Genomic DNA, 15,198 nt, shown 5'->3' with positions numbered 1-15,198 from the left:
CCGCTGGCCCCTCCGCCCTCTCTACCCTCCGCTGGCTGTGTCTCCCTGGCAGCCTCCCCCCTGCTCCTCTGCCCAGCCCTCCCCTAGGCTTTCCGCTCCCAAGCGTCTCTCCTAAGCCCCACACTCACATTCCAACCTTACCGCTACTTCATCCATGTGTCCTCCTGGCCTCTCACACCGAGCTTGTCCCAAAATGGATTCTCTAAGATCCCACCCCCCCCCAAAACCTGCTCTCTTCAAATGTCATCTCAGAATCCAGCCCCACCATCCACCCAGATAGCCAAGCCAAAAACGCCACGCCACCCTTGGCTCTCCTTCCCCTGGATGGATCCCCAAGCCTTAGGGCTCCGTCTCCTAAATCTCTCCCAGGCCCACCCACCCATCTTCTTTCCTGGGTCTGGGTCACCACCATCTCTTGCCTGGATTCACCAGCATCATCCTAAGTGATCTCTTGCATCTGGTTTTGCACATCCCCTTCCAATGAATGTATGCTGTACTCTGCAGCCAGGGAAGACTTTCTAAGAATGCCACTCTGTTTAAAACCCACCCGCTCAGGATGAAGTCCAAACTCCTTGACGCAGCCTCCAAGACCCCTCATCTTCTAGCTCCTGTTGACCTCTCTGGTCTCGCCTCTCACCACCAACGTTCTCCTCCGGGACCCCAGGCAGTGATGGGCCACCTCCCCAGACACGCTCAACAGCACCCCCCCTTCTGAATGCCAGCAGGTTGCAGGAGGCACCACACTCTCTTTACCTGCGAGTTTGGAGCTCACTGGTCCCTCTCTCTGAAAGGCTCTTCTGCCCACCTCATCTGCCTACCTCCTACGTGGACTTCAGGTCCACTTAAGTGTTCCTTGGAGCCCCAGGTTTAAGTTAAGCACCCCACGGTTCCCAGAGCAACTTGTCCCATTGAAAGACATCACCCTGGGTCATTTCTGTGTGTTCATTTGTCTGTGTCCCTTGTGAAACCGGCAATTCTGCACCCAGGGACAACAGCTAAATCCCCTGTCCAATAAATAAAGGCTTACGAACAGATTATTGAAGGCAGGGAGGGAGGGATGGCAGAGGGCGAATGGACGGGGGGATAAGGGGACAAAGAACCGACTCCGACATACTCTCCCATCCTTCCCAACGCTCTCGCCTGTGTCAGTCTTGCATCCTCACCAACCCCTCCTTTCCCCGTGCCTGCTCATTCCTCCCTCTGTTTGAATGGGCTTCCTTTGCCATCTTCCAGAATCTACCTCATCTTTCAGGGCCTAGGTCAAACTCTACATCCTCCAGAAAATCTCCCCAACCACTCCAGAAACTCTTTACAACCCTACTCTCTGACTTCTTTTACCTCTAATTAAGCGATCCTGGGCTCTGGTTGCCCAAGGTCCTGACTGGTCTCCCACATCTCACGCTTGGGAGTCCTGTGGCACCAGCCAGATGGCCACTCCTGTGCCCAAGTTTCTCAATTTTTTCTGGTCCAGCCCATCTGAGAGGCATGATATCTCCTTCCAGGACAGTGACTCTCAGGGGGCTGGGCTGCAGCGACCCCTATCAGCACTGCCAGGCTGGGAGGGGGTGGGTGTAGACTGAAAGCACCGCCAGGACATCCTGATTCACTGTCCCGTGTGTGACGGGGGACTCCGAGGACCACAGACCTCAGGGGCAGCCACACAACAGAGGGCTAATGAGATAACCCCTTCCACGGTGGGGTCCATCCCTTCCGTGTTCCTCCCCACCCACACTGAATGCAGAGCAGATGTGGGGCTGCTACACTGACGGGGCTCTACAGGTGTGCAGGGCGCTTACCGAGACAGCTCAGACCAAGAGGACGAGGACACAAGGACAGATGAGGCTCTCTCCCCACTTTAAGCAGAATCCACCGCCTGCCTCCTTTCATCTATCCGTCCTGCTGGCCAGTTCAGTACAGGGAGCTGAGGCCCCTGAGCCATGAGGGGGGCTTCCTCTCCCAGTCCCAGGGGCCACCACACTAGGCAGACGTGCATTCCCAGGGCTGGGGCAAGTGTGGGCAGGCCCCTCCAGCCACCTAGGTCAGTGTTGCCACCAGTAGCCCACAGACCCCCTCCTCACACAGCAGGGCACAGTCAGGTGACCCTCTGGACACTCAGATCCTAGCTCCTCGGGGAGCTCCATGTGGGCGCAGCCGGGCAGGCTGGGAGGGCTCCACTGTCTGCCTGCCCCACCCAGCTCGTTAGGAACAACATGCTGCTCTAATTACACTTCCCAGGAAAAAACAGTGTTTTAAATTAAAGCCTTGGGGGAGGGATAGGGGGATGGGGGATCACTGGGCTTATTTTCCTGATTGCAAAACACCAAATTTTTCCTTCTGGAGGATTTGGGGGTGCAGGAGACTACCTCATGTACATCTCAGACTAAAAGCCATAGCCTGTTGCCTGGATTAGGAAGGGGATGGAGTGACATCTGGTTGGCCCCCAACTCACAGCAAAAAAGCCACGGAGGACGCTCTCCTTTCAACCAGGGCATGCCTCCACGGAGCATGTCAGAACCAAGGGCATCAGAACCAAGGGCGATACTCCGAACCACGCCCCCTTAGGTGCTCAGGACCACAAGCCCCTGCTCCCACCTAAAGGGTTCCCAGATGGGATCTTCCTCTGCACAGGCTCCACATCCTAGGAGCCCTCAATTATTAAGGAATCTGCCATCATCTCTTCTGCTGTTTGTGTGTGTGTGTGTGTGCGTGCAGGCGTGCATGCTCTCGTGAGTGTACATATTTGCACACACTCACACATGCCTGTGCACTCTCCATTTCTCAGGAAATCTAAAATTGCAGTTTCTTTGAACTCATTCCCCTTGGCAGCGCAGACCGCCTTTGTTCTCCAGACAAAAAGGAAAAGAAACGAGACAGAGGGCTCAGAAGAGGCGGGGAGAAGGAGGGAGAGAGGGAGCCTGGGCCAAGGAGCAAACAGAGGAAAAGGGAAATGCGAAGGGAGAGCTGGACAAGGGGAAGAGAAAGGCTCAGGAAGAGGGGCAACAGCAAGCGACAGGCAGAAAGACAGGCTGGGAGCTGGCAAGAAACCCTCCCCTCCACCCGTGAGGACCCAGGTCTCCCAGACACCAAAGCCTCAAAGACACAACGCAACGGTCCCCCTTCCCGACCAAGAGCCCCCAGAGAGGGATGCTCCAGGTGGGCAAACAGCCTGGGGGAGGGGAAATCTCGTTGCCCACCAAACTGGCCCCACGCGGTGACACGCACCCCCAGCCCGAGGCACGGCCACCTGGACCCCCAGAGAGAGCTCAGAGTCCCCTCTTCCAGGAAGCCATCCCTACTGTCCTCCATCTGCTCCAGGGGCGCTCAGCCCGGGTAGATACCTTTCACCTCATTCATGACACTGTCTCCCACACAGGCGTGGGCTGTGTGCCGGCCAGAAGGCAGTCCCCACCGGAGAGGCCGTCCTTACACCATGCTTCCGAGTCACCTGCCCCTCTCCGTTCCCTCTCTAGCCGAGGCCCCCATCACCACATCTGTCTCACAAGCCTCCTAGCTGGTCTCTCCTGCCCCTCGCTCCCCATCCCACACCTCTCTGCAGCCAGACGGCTTCCTAACACACCCATCTGCCCTCTCTGCTCCCAGACTTTTGAGGGCCCCCGTGGCCAGTGGCCCAGAAGCTAAGCTCCCGGCATGGCTTTTCACAGCCCTCCAGGATGGCTGGAGCGCTCTTCACAGGGGTCAGGCCGGGAGTCTGGGGGGTGCTGAATGAGGGATACCAGGCAGGAGCTCGGCCGCGGCAAAGAAGACAGAAAAATCTTGCTAAGGCGTCAGGCTTCCAGCAGGACCAGCGGCGGCAGCAGGACTAACCTGCCTCCACCCCGCCCCTGGGGATTCTTAAAACCAAATAGGACCCAGGACCTCGGCATGAGTCTTAGCCTTCAAGTGCAGGGAAGAAAGAGGCTGAGCTATGGGCCCCAGGGCCAGGGCGGGGGCCCTCTGGGGATGAAGGGGTCACAAGGTCACCTTCTGGAGTGGTTCCCTGGACCAGCTGATGCTCCAGCCATCCTACTGGTCCTGGGACCCTTTGAACATGCTGGCCCAGCCCTGTGCCCAGCAGACCCCCAGGACTTGCTCTCCTCTGGCCCTGCTGACCCACACCCGCCTCAGCCTGTGGCCGGCTGGCCCGGCGGCAGGGCACTTGGCCGTCGTCAGGCTCTGGCCCCAAAGCTGCAGATTTTGATTTGCTTCCTGACAACAAGACCACAGCCAGATCCCTGATCTTGGAATCTGAGCCTTCACTGTTATATATTACAAATCCAGTTATTAAGGATTTTAACTTTTTCTAATAACTCATCCCTGGGCTGGGTCTTCTTCAGAGCAGGCTGTGGGTTTTGGCCACAGAATGCTCTCAATCAAGAGAGAGGGCTCCGTGCTGCTTCCCTGGACAGGACTCTGGTCCCCTTTCCAAATCGGCAGTCTTTCGCAACTGCAGCCAGAAGCAGGAGGCTGCCTGTCAGGCGCAATTGCGGCCAGCTCACTTGGCGGACCCCACCTCGGTCTGGGAGCTGAAGGAAGTGAGGTAAGGGGCGCGGGGCCGGCGGATCCCACATCCTGACCCTGCACTTCAAGTCCAAATTGCACTGCAAATGTCAAATGGTGTTCGCTCGCAGCCTGGGGATTCCCTGACGGCAGGAAGTGGCTGCCCTTTTCCCAACCCCCATCTGACCAGGGCTCTCCTTCCTGTCTCTCTGCCTGGGCCTTTGCCTCAGCTCACTCTTGAGGACCTGCTCACAGATGTGCAGGAGGCCATAAGGAAATGTGCTTTTCATCCCTCATAGCAAAGGGCATAGCCTTGCTTCATTTGGATGCAAACCCCAAACTTCTCCCAGAAGCTAGGAATCCCCAGCCTGCCCCGTTCCCTAAAGCAGCCAGGCCCCAACCTGGTGCTTGGTCCCTTGGGCCAGAGGCACGTTCGCCACCTTCTTCCTAAGTGCTACGACAATGTTTGGCTAACGCCACCTCCACCAGCAAGGCTTCCTTGACTACTCTGGCCCCTTATGAACATTTTATTCTTGAAAACATGCCACTTGGTACCCAGCCAGTTGAGGCTCTGTACTGCTGTCCCGGGGATCTGGGCAAATGTGGCTTCCAACATAGCAGCAATCCACCTAAGAGCCAGACTCACACCAGGACACACCCCAGGCAGCCCTGGATCCACGCAGAGTGTGGGAAATTAAATCCAGACAGGGGTCCATGTGACAGAGGCACACTGGAGTACCAGGAACCAGGAAGACTCCAGGGCATGGCCTTCACCTTCCCTCTGCCTCTGCCCACCTTATTCCCCAGCCACAGGCCACAGCTGTGAGGGGCCGGCTCACCTCTTCCAGGATCCCTGACGTATCCTGCACCTGGACCACACCATGGGACAGTCCACATCCAGGAGACGGTGGAGGGAGGAGAGGAAGGAGGGTAAAAGTTTACCGTTAGTGACAAAGACCATTAGGCTGGGGCAGAGATCAACAGCCCAGATGTCTCCCTACAAGGAGCAAACAGAAACCACTTCCCATCTAGGGTGAGGGTGATGTGCTTCCCAGACGCGCCCTCTACGTGGTCCCTGAGAAAGAAGGTACAACACACGTTGATTCAGAGGGAGTGGTGGGAGAGGCCAAAGCATAAGCCTGGAGCCCAGGCATCTCTAGAAGTGACAGGAGAAAGGAGACTGACTAACAGACAGGTGCTGGGAAGGTCCCGGACCCTGTGTAACAGCCCCAGGACGCAGTCAGGCCTGAATCCCTGGAGCCACTGCTGGAGATGTGGACTTGGAGAACCAGGGAGAAGCAACCTACCTGCCCAGGGCTGGCAGAGCTGAGAGCAGAAGCTTGGAGTGGACAGGGAGCAGGAAAGGGAGAGGGAGAGAGACTAGAAGGGGTGGGAGGAGAGGCAGAGGGTGGAGTGGGGGCTGGGGGCAGGGGGCAGGGAGGGCTTGTACTGTAAGGACCGTCTGCAGGCTCCCTGCCTCCTAAGGGGAGAAGCATCCAAACAGAGCCCAAACGACCACTTCTCCAAGCTGCAGCTGAGCCTGGCCGGGCATAGGATTCCTGAATCAAATTAGCCTGGGTACCAGTAAAGGGTTTACATTTTTCATGACCCCCAGGAGAAGGAAGGAGATCAGGGCAAAGGGAGTGAAGTCCCCATAACTAGTAGAGGAAATAAAACCGGATCTTAGTGGGAACACAGAGTTGGGAACTACGGTCTAAATCAGAGCTTCTGAAACGTGAGCGTGCGTCCGAATCCCCTGGAGGGCTCGATAATACCCAGGTTTCTGTGCTGCCCTCAGAGTTGGCTTCATAGTAGGTTTGAAGTGGGACCCAAGTTTGGCATTTCTAACAATACCTCGGGTGATGCCACGCTGAGAACCACTGGCCTAAGTCGACGGTTCTCAGCCCAGGCTGCATGTTCAAACCTCCTGGGTAGCTTTGAAAGATACAAAGGCCTGAGCCACACCCTGAAAGCTGGGATTTCATTTGGTCTAGGGTGGGGCCTGAGCACTGCTGATTTTTAAAGCTGCCCAAGGGATTCCAACATGCAGCCCAGCTGAGAGCCACTGGGCTGGATGACCTTCCATCTGAGTCTGTGATTCTTGGACTTCTCAGGGGAGAAGGGCAGGAAAGCCAGAGCTGGGCAGGGACCCCAGCCCCTACCCACCCTGCCCCTGTGGCCCCAGCAGAGCCTTGCTTGGCTTGAAGGCAGGATGGTGGTGGTGTAGCCTGGGAGGGGGCAAGTCTGAAGAAGCAATGGTAAGAGCAAGACTTACCTCAAAACCAGGAATATGGTAGATGGCCGGCTAGGGTGAAGAAACAGAGCTTTGGTTAGGTGCCTGTCACCCAAGGCCCCACCACCTTTCTGCCCTGGACAGGCAAACACATCTCCAACCACAAAATGACACTCATGGAATATGTCTGTGATCAGACAGTCCAGGGATTTGCAGACTCCTCCTTGGCGGACTAGGGACTCCTGGGAGGTGCCTGGTAAGCGAGTGCAGGGGAAGCCGGGTTGGCAGTATGCCGTGTCCCCTCCAGACACTTCAGCCAGAGTAGCCTCACTTCTAGCCGGCTTACATATTAGGGTTCACATCACACGAAGATGTGGCTCTAATCCAAACCCCCTATTTTACAGCAGGGAATTGGCTGGCTGAGGCTATGGTAGAGTCAACAGTGCAACAGGGGTCCTGCCCTCACCTGTCCCTGGAGTCCCCTGCCCCAGACAATTAAGCACCCTAGCCAGATCACAGAGGTCCCCCTTCCAGAAACCACGTCAGGATATAACCCAGAGAAAAATACATCCAATGGCCAGAGGACGCAGACACAGTAACCAGTTCAGATTTCAGCTTTCTGCCCCAGTGTTAGATTGTGTCCTGATTTGGGGCTCAGAAAAGATGGTCAAAACCAGTTCCAGCAGGAGGCCCAACATCCAGAGGTGGCCCTTCAGTGCTCTCCACTAAGTGCAGGCCCTTGGTGGGGGAAGAAGAATGTATCTAAGCCCCCTCCTCTCTATCAGACCATCCCCTGCCTGGGCCCTCACCCTCCACCACCAGGAGCTCCCTGCCGGGCCTCCTGGATCTGGAGGTGGACCAGCCTCACCTTCTCTCTCTGGATGAGCTCAAAAGAGGCCAGCAGCTCACCCGCCGGCTGGTTGCCCCTCGTCAGCGGGAACCAGGCCAGCCGGGGCATCCGTTCCAGGCTCGGCTGACAGGTGCAGCGTCCCATAAACTCATCTGCACCCTAGACCGAGCATAGGGAAAGAAAAGTCAGCGTCCCCCAGCCCAGGGTTCTGGCGGCCTCAGAGCAGTCACCAGACCTACCTCTGGCCTCCCAAACTCGGAAGGGCCTCAGAAGTCAGGGCAGTCCCTGGTGCAGACGGTGAGCTCTGCTTCCCTTAGGGGGATGCAAGGGCAGCATGAGAGTGGCCACCTGCCACTGTTGTTAATGCTGAATTCCCATCACGGTCCAGAAGTCCCTTTGTATGTCCAACTAGTGTTCGTTCGCCTTGCTTTAATTTAATCAAGCTCTAAGCCCATTGGAGACGAGAGTGACAGCCTCCTAGCATTTCTTTAATGCCCTCAGCAGGAGAGGTGTTTGACATTTCCCAGGAATTTGTATCTCCTGTTCACTTCACCTTCAAATCCCCCCAGTCTCCACATGGGGAGACCGTGATCACGCTCATCAAATTAAATGAGTCTTGTTCAAATGATGTTTTCATCTTATCATTCCTTTTACTCATTAGCCTTCCATGGCTCCCCACTGCCTAGAGGATGGAGTGACCTTGCTGACCCGTGAACTCTGACCTTGTGGTTAGCTTCCCCAGGGGCAGGGGCTGCAGACGGAACCTGGGTCTCAGTCAGGTGACGCCCACAGCTGTCACAAGCCTTGGTGGCTCACCCAAGGCACTCATCCGGAGAAACCCAGGCCAGGACTGGGAGGCATCCCTACCTGCAGTCACGTCACTGCTGAGGACATTGCCAAGAGCCATTCTGGAGTGGCCACCAGCTTCTGCATAAATGCCACACCAGCGGGTGACAGTCCAGCATAGACCACTCAGAGTGGTCACCAGCCACAGCACTGGGAGAGGTCCTGGAGGCTCCTCTGGGCCCAGTGTTGCCCCCGAGTCGCTGGGTCATGGAGAGGCTCGGGGAGGGGAGTCCTCGCAGAGCCCAGGCAGCCAGGACAACAGGAGTTCAGGGCAACGGATATTTGCCAACAGGTAGAGCCCCGTTTGACTAGATTATCTATGAGCACAGCTCTGCTCTCCCCCAGGACCCTGGGGCCCACCCACCCAGAAGAGGCCATGGCTTTCTCCCCCGGGATCCCTCCCGGGCACTGGCCCAAAGGGGATAGAGTACCATTTGTGAAAGAGGAGGTGAGGTGGCATTGGGAGAGAGAGGCTGTGTCCTGCCGGCCTCCCACCCGCCCTGCACCAGCACTCGCACCTGCTTCTGCAAAGTCCCCTGGCCCTGGCACCCTCCAGGTCCTGCCAACTCCCGCCTCCTCCTGCCCCCAAAGCTCCAGGTCCTGAGCTCTTCCCCCCAAATTCCCCAAAAGACCCTTCCTCTAGCTGCTTGGCCCCCATGGACCCAGCTTTTCCTTCTAAGGGCAGAGCTTACAGATCAGCCTCCCCAGCCCAGGCCCGCATTGCCCACTGCCAGCCAGTGGGGCACCCTAATCAGCCTCACCTTCCCCCAACCCCTGGTCACCACACCCTCCCTTCCAGTCATGGCAACTCTTTCTGGGAGCATCTGTGAAGCCCTATCCCCTCCCCTTTCATCTACTGCCAACCCCAACCCAGGTAGGGCCTCTTGGCCACACACCCCTCGGCCGACACAGTCTCTCTCTTCCAACAGCATCCCAGCTCTCCTTTGTAAAATGTCGCCCTGACCCCGCCACTCTCCCCGCTCCCCTGGCCTCGTACTCCTTTCTCCTCCTTCCCTGCCTGCCTTCCCCACTCTTCCATCTCCCACTGGCCCCCGTGCTTTGCTAACACCCCTGCCTCATCCCAACACCCCAATCTCACATTTCCACCAGGGCCTGGGTCTTCCCACAGCCCCTCACACTCCAGCCCATAGCCCTCTCCCTCCTGGGAACCTTTCAGAGCTGCGCTGTCCAATACCGAAGCCACCAGCCACCTGTGGCTACTTAAAGTTTAATGGATTAAAACTAAAACACAATGAAAATTCGGTTTCTCAGCACACACGGCAAGTGGCCCTCATTTGGGGGGCACGACCACAGAGCCTTCCCGCCAGCACAAGAGGTTCTGTGCAACAGCCCTGCAGAGAGGGCCCCACCTGGGCCTCACACTGGCTCCCTGGAGGAGCCCCTGCCTGGTGGTCCCTGAGCCCCGGCTCCCACCTAGACGGGGAACCCCACGTGAGGGGCCACCCAGCCCAGCACAAGTGCTTGATAACCGTGTGTGGAATCAAAGCAGCCCTCTGATGGGGAGAAGGGACTGACCTGGGATCTTATAAGCAAGTTAGAGAAAACCCAGGCTCCTGACCCACAGCCAAGCACCCTTGCCAGATCTGTACCCTCTCTCTGCCGTGGGCACAGCACACATGGTGGCAATTCATTTTTAATTACTCTAAAACAGTTTTCACCACTGCCTGTGGGGTTGGGGGAGAGGCCATCAGCCCCAGCCTTGGGGAACTCCCATCTTGTTGGGGACCCATCCCTCACAGCAGCATCTCCCCTGGGCCCTGGAGAGGCTGGGCAGTGAGGGCTCGGGGGAGGAAGGTGGGCAGACTCACATAGGTGTCGTGGTCGTACAGCTCCACCACGATGCTGGCCGGCTGCTCGGCGATGCTGGCCAGCTCACCGAAGATCTCGATCTCGTAGAAGATGAGTGTCTGGTCCCAGGTGGGGTTCAGGGTGTTCTTCACCACCACCGTCTTCTGGCTCTGGTGCAGGAAGGAGACGATTGCATAGGGATCTGTGTGGGCCGGGCACAGAGGAGGGAGACGGGACACGACAGAGACCGTGAGAGTCGCCCGTTCAGGAGTCGCAGCCACAAAGCTGAGCAGAGCTGTGGCTGCCACTCAGGAGCACCGACGTCCAGGCTGGAGTCCTACCCTGGGGGTACCCCCCCCTCCATCCTCCGTGAGGCCAGCGGGTGGCCACCATGGGGAGACGGGACCGAGGTCCCGGAGAGTGGGCGCAAAGATCCAGAGGGCTTCCCTTCTGGGCTCTTTCCTGGGCTGGTTGCTGGAGGCACAATGAATACATTGTGCATTCATTCATTCATTCATTCATCCAACAAGCACTTACTGACTGAGTGCCTTCTGCATGACAGGCCAGGGGCTAGGTGCTAGGGGCTGAGGATACATTTGGAGCAAAACGGTAATCTATACAAACGAACATAAAATTACAATTTTGATCATGCTTTGAAGAACACATATGAGGTGCAGTGGCGTGTGAGAGAGGGATCTGGCATGGCTGAGTCTGCACTTCAGCAAGCTCGTTCTGGCTGCCACCTGGAGAAGAGACTGGAGGGGGCAGAAGTGGGTGCAGGGAGACCAGTTATGAAACCACTGCGAGGGTTCAGGCAGGGAGGGTGGTGGCTTAGATGGGGGGGGGCACTAGAGAGAAACAAAGGGATTCAAGGGCTATTGAGCGGTGGGGGGCGTGAGGGGAACCCTAAGATCCCTGCAGCTCCCTGACGCCCCCAAACTACTTTCCAGCCTATCGGCCCCAGCCATGCTAGCCTGGGACCCACCCAGGAGGCATTCCCTCCGCCTGGTCCCAAAGCATCACTAGAGAAAATTCTAGGGCAGTGGTTCTCAAATGTGAGCATGCAGCAGAATCGTCTGGAAGGCTGGCAGAGACTGCTGGGTCCCACCCTCAGAGACTCCTTCATCGGGTCTGGGGTGGGACCTGAGAATCGACATTTCTAACAAGTTCCCAGGTGTTGCTGATGCTGCCTTTCAGGACTACACTTGGAAACCAATGCCAGAGAAGGTCCCATGGCACTGAGTGCATGTAATTTGGGACAGAAGCAAAGGGCTTGGAGGAGGGGGCTCCTCCAACTTCTCTCATTAGGGGGCAGGGTCCAGTTTGCTGCCATTTTGTAAGACTCGACGTGCCAGATGCTGAGGACAAGTGGACAGGGAAGTCTGGGGATGCAGGAGGCTGGCAGCTGGATGCTAGGTGTCTGGCAGGGCTGAGCCCAAATGCTCTATCACATGCCCTATACCCTTGGCAGCTTCTCCATCCTGTAGCACCGTGCATCCGCTGCACCCTCCAGGGCAGCCCCCACGTGACTCAAGAGGGCCTCAGCGCCAGACATCTACAGCCGGGGTGTCCAACTGCAGCCCTGGGGCTGAGATGGGGAGATAGCTCTTCCCCACAGAGGGGAGAGGAGCAGGCCAGTCTCTCCCCGGCCAGTCTCTCCCTGGCCATCAAGAGTCCAAGTGGCATGCTACAGCCACTGCACAGAAGGTGGCAGAGAGTGACTATCGAAGAGGTGGGAAAGTTGGAGTGGGCAACAGGAGGACTTCCGTTAAGGGATGGGGTGGGGGACGGGGCCCAGGATTCTGGCTATTGCTCAAAGGGCTTGTTTTAAGGGCGAGGCGGGGGGATCCACGTTAGGAAACAGAAGCTACGGGCACTCACTGGACAAACAACGCTGGGTTTGCCTAACAGGAGGCAGCCACCAGGCTAGGACCAGCTTGCCAGCCTTCAGGCACAAAACCAAACTGGGGTCAATCCGGGAGGGCTTCCTGTAGGAAATCGGTTTTGAACCTGATTCTGCAGGTAGAAGAGGGCAATGGGAGGCCCTTGGCAGAAGAAGGGGCAGGGGGGACATGCCCACCACATCTTGCCACGCCCACCTGGTGGGAGCCTCCCTGGCATGGGGCTCTCCTTTCCCATGCACCAGCCTGGCAGGGCTGGCCCAAGCCGTTCCCTTCCTGGCCCTGGCAGGGCCCAGCGGCGTCTGTGCATTTAATGAAACCGTCTGGCTGTGATACCATCAGCTCCAAGCTCGGCAGAGAACCTCTCCCCGGTTCCAGTAAGAAAAAGAGGGCGCGTTCCGATAAATAAAACCATATTCGAGAGCCAGCAAAAAAGCCCCTTTTGTTCCCGCCCCCTGTGCTTCCCAAGGCTTTATTTTTATAAGCGCGCGGGCCCCAGACCGACCGCGTTTACACAAAGATCACAATTGCACATTGTGGCGGCCATGCACGCTGTATTGGTGTTGGCAGCGCCCCCCACGCTGGCCCCCGAGCAGGCGACTCCTTCCAGCAGCCCCATCAGCGTAGGCAATGAGCTCAGCACTGGGGGGAAGGGAGGGGGTGGCTTTCAAACAAAAATCACCCAGACCCACACGCTCGCCCCGCCCGCCCGGGGCGGGGGCGGAAAACACACAACAAAGGCATTGTAAGGAGCAGGCCTGGAGGCCTGGGGCCTCAGACACTGGGCTACTGTGTGCTGGGGCCTGGCCTCTCCCCACACAAGGCCCAGCCCCTCAAAAAAAGAGAAACAAGGGGGGTGGGGTGTTGCTGAAGCAAGGTGGTCAGATGAACGGACGCACAGACACACACAGACACAAGCCTCTTCCAGGAAAGCCAGGAGGATGGAGAGGCAGAACCCAAGGAGAGGTGGAGGGGAGGGGAGAGGCCAGCTCTTCCCAGAGCCACTCCGGTAGGGGAGGGCCAGCATCAGCCCTGTGGCCTCCCCTGCCAAGCCACACGGAGCACCCCCAGCGCTGAAGCTGGATCGGAGCTCTGTGAGGACCACAGGCTGCCCTGGGAGCTCCAGCCAAGAACACCCAAGGCTTCTACTGGACTCCATCACCACAGGAGGCCCCAGGCAGGTGACTGCTGGACCTGCAGCCCTGTGCCTGATCTCTGCTGTTCAGACCTTCCCGGAGCTCCAAGGAGGACCCTTCTGCAGTCACAATACACTAAGCTTCCCTCATGGGCCCTCCCTCCAACTGCTCAGACCACAGGGCAGGTGCCATCATACCCCTTGTCAGAAGAGGAAGCTTTGCCCCAGAAAGACAAGTCACTGGCCCCTACTCACAGGTGCCTGGGACCAGACTCCCTGACTCCTAGTCAGGGCTCCTTCTACCTGCCACGAACGCGGGAGAAGGGCCCTTAAGACAGGGTGGAGTAGACCGCCAGTAATCAAGGCAATGCAGAGAAAAACTGCAATACAGCAGTATTTTTCCTATAAAATTAAGAAAATTTGTTTAGATTTATAAAACCCAGTGTTGGCAACTATTTGACGAAATAGGTACTCTCCTATATGGCTGGAAGAAATTCAGCAACCCTTTAGAAAAGCAATCAGTCAGTATGCCCTGAAAAACATAAAACTGTTTACACCCTGTTTCCCCTATTTCTGGGAATCATCCAAATTAACCAAAAAGCTATATGAACAAAGATGTTCACTCCAGCATTATCTGCAATCCGTCATTCATCCAACATACAGTTATTGACTGACCCGCATATGGTAGGTAAGCCCAGGGCTCTGAATATGAAGGTGTCCGAGACACAGGCCGGGCTCTTAAGATCATGACTGCTGCTCGGAAGTGGTAACTAAACATCAGTTACAATACAAAGTGATGTGCAACTTCACAGCGGAGTGTTCAAGGAGCTAGGGGTGGGGGTACGCCCTGGAGTCTGGTGGCGTCAAGACAGTACCCCCAAAGGCGGTCTCCTACCCCAAGTCTCAAGAATAAGGAGGTAACCAAGGTGGACCGAAGAGAAGGGGGCGGCCAGGCACCCAGCACAGCACTGGCAAAAGCACCAAAGAGCACTCAGGGAACAGCAAGTCTGTCTGAAGGGAGGAAGGGAGCACCCCGGGCCCCAGGGAGGAGGACGCAGGCGGGCAGATCACAAACGGTCCTGGATTCGTGCTGGGTGAGTTGGGCTGAATCCTGTCCATCAGTGTTCCCCAAAATGTGCTCTTCGCAAGGCGAGTTCTCGGGGGAATGAAGGAACGCTGAAACACGTTCAACAGGCTCCTTTCCTGTAGCCACCCCAGCCTTCAATGCCACCATGATTTGTAAATCGCTAAGTGTACAGTGTTTCCCAGTCTCTCTCGCTCAGGAACCCTTTTTAAGTGGAGCATTTCACAAGCCTCCAGCACACCTTGGAAAACAGCTTCTTAAGCTCATCGGGAGAATTCCCCCAGCCAGAGCCAACCTTAACAGAAAGCTGTGCTTCAGGAGAGGGGATGGGCTCTGACTGGAGTCCAGACAGAGGAAGCCCACAAGCAAGGGCTCCCCAGCCCCACCCGAGCCAGAGTCTGGATCTGGGGGAGACAAAAGCACTGGTCCCCACAGAGGTGACTTCAGCTGTGGGGCAACCGTGGTTCACCAGACCTCACTGTGGCCTGGCCTGGCAGCAACGCCCCGCAGGACCACCCAACTAGCACACAGCTTTGACCTCCCTGGAACCATGAGGCCGGCAAAGAGGGCACAGGACCTTCTGCTTTCTTGGCAGACACTCTACCCCCATAAATGAATAACTTGGCATCTGATCTACTAGCTTTCTCTCATCTTCTTCGTTAACCAAGTGGGGCCCCTGAGCCCACTGACCCATGAGACTCTCAAAGAGGAGTTTCTGGGTGCCTCAAGCTAAGGGCCATGCCCTGGAGTGTGAGCTGCCCAAAGGTCCTCCCTCCTGGCGGCAGCTCTGTAAGCAGAGCTTATGGCTCCCTCAAACCACACCGGTGGTCGCCGGCTGGGGGT

The 15,198-nt window shown here is 57.0% G+C and overlaps 1 protein-coding gene across 23 annotated transcripts in view; it reads right to left on the bottom strand.

Annotated features, from left to right (window-relative positions):
• DYSF (dysferlin) overlaps nt 1–15,198 on the bottom strand; it is a 239,464-nt gene that overhangs the window by 86,887 nt on the left and 137,379 nt on the right. For all 23 annotated transcript variants that reach the window (XM_060117344.1, XM_060117350.1, XM_060117352.1 and 20 more), the window contains 4 exons: nt 10,256–10,437; nt 7,599–7,739; nt 6,773–6,802; nt 5,337–5,366 (listed from right to left, as the gene is read on the bottom strand). In XM_060117344.1, coding sequence (XP_059973327.1) covers nt 5,337–5,366; nt 6,773–6,802; nt 7,599–7,739; nt 10,256–10,437 — 383 coding nt within the window. The remainder of the gene's footprint in view (nt 1–5,336; nt 5,367–6,772; nt 6,803–7,598; nt 7,740–10,255; nt 10,438–15,198) is intronic.

The sequence above is a fragment of the Mesoplodon densirostris genome, chromosome 14, assembly GCF_025265405.1.
Source record: "Mesoplodon densirostris isolate mMesDen1 chromosome 14, mMesDen1 primary haplotype, whole genome shotgun sequence".
Taxonomy (NCBI): domain Eukaryota; kingdom Metazoa; phylum Chordata; class Mammalia; order Artiodactyla; family Ziphiidae; genus Mesoplodon; species Mesoplodon densirostris.
This window is presented reverse-complemented; position numbering and strand designations above follow the sequence as displayed.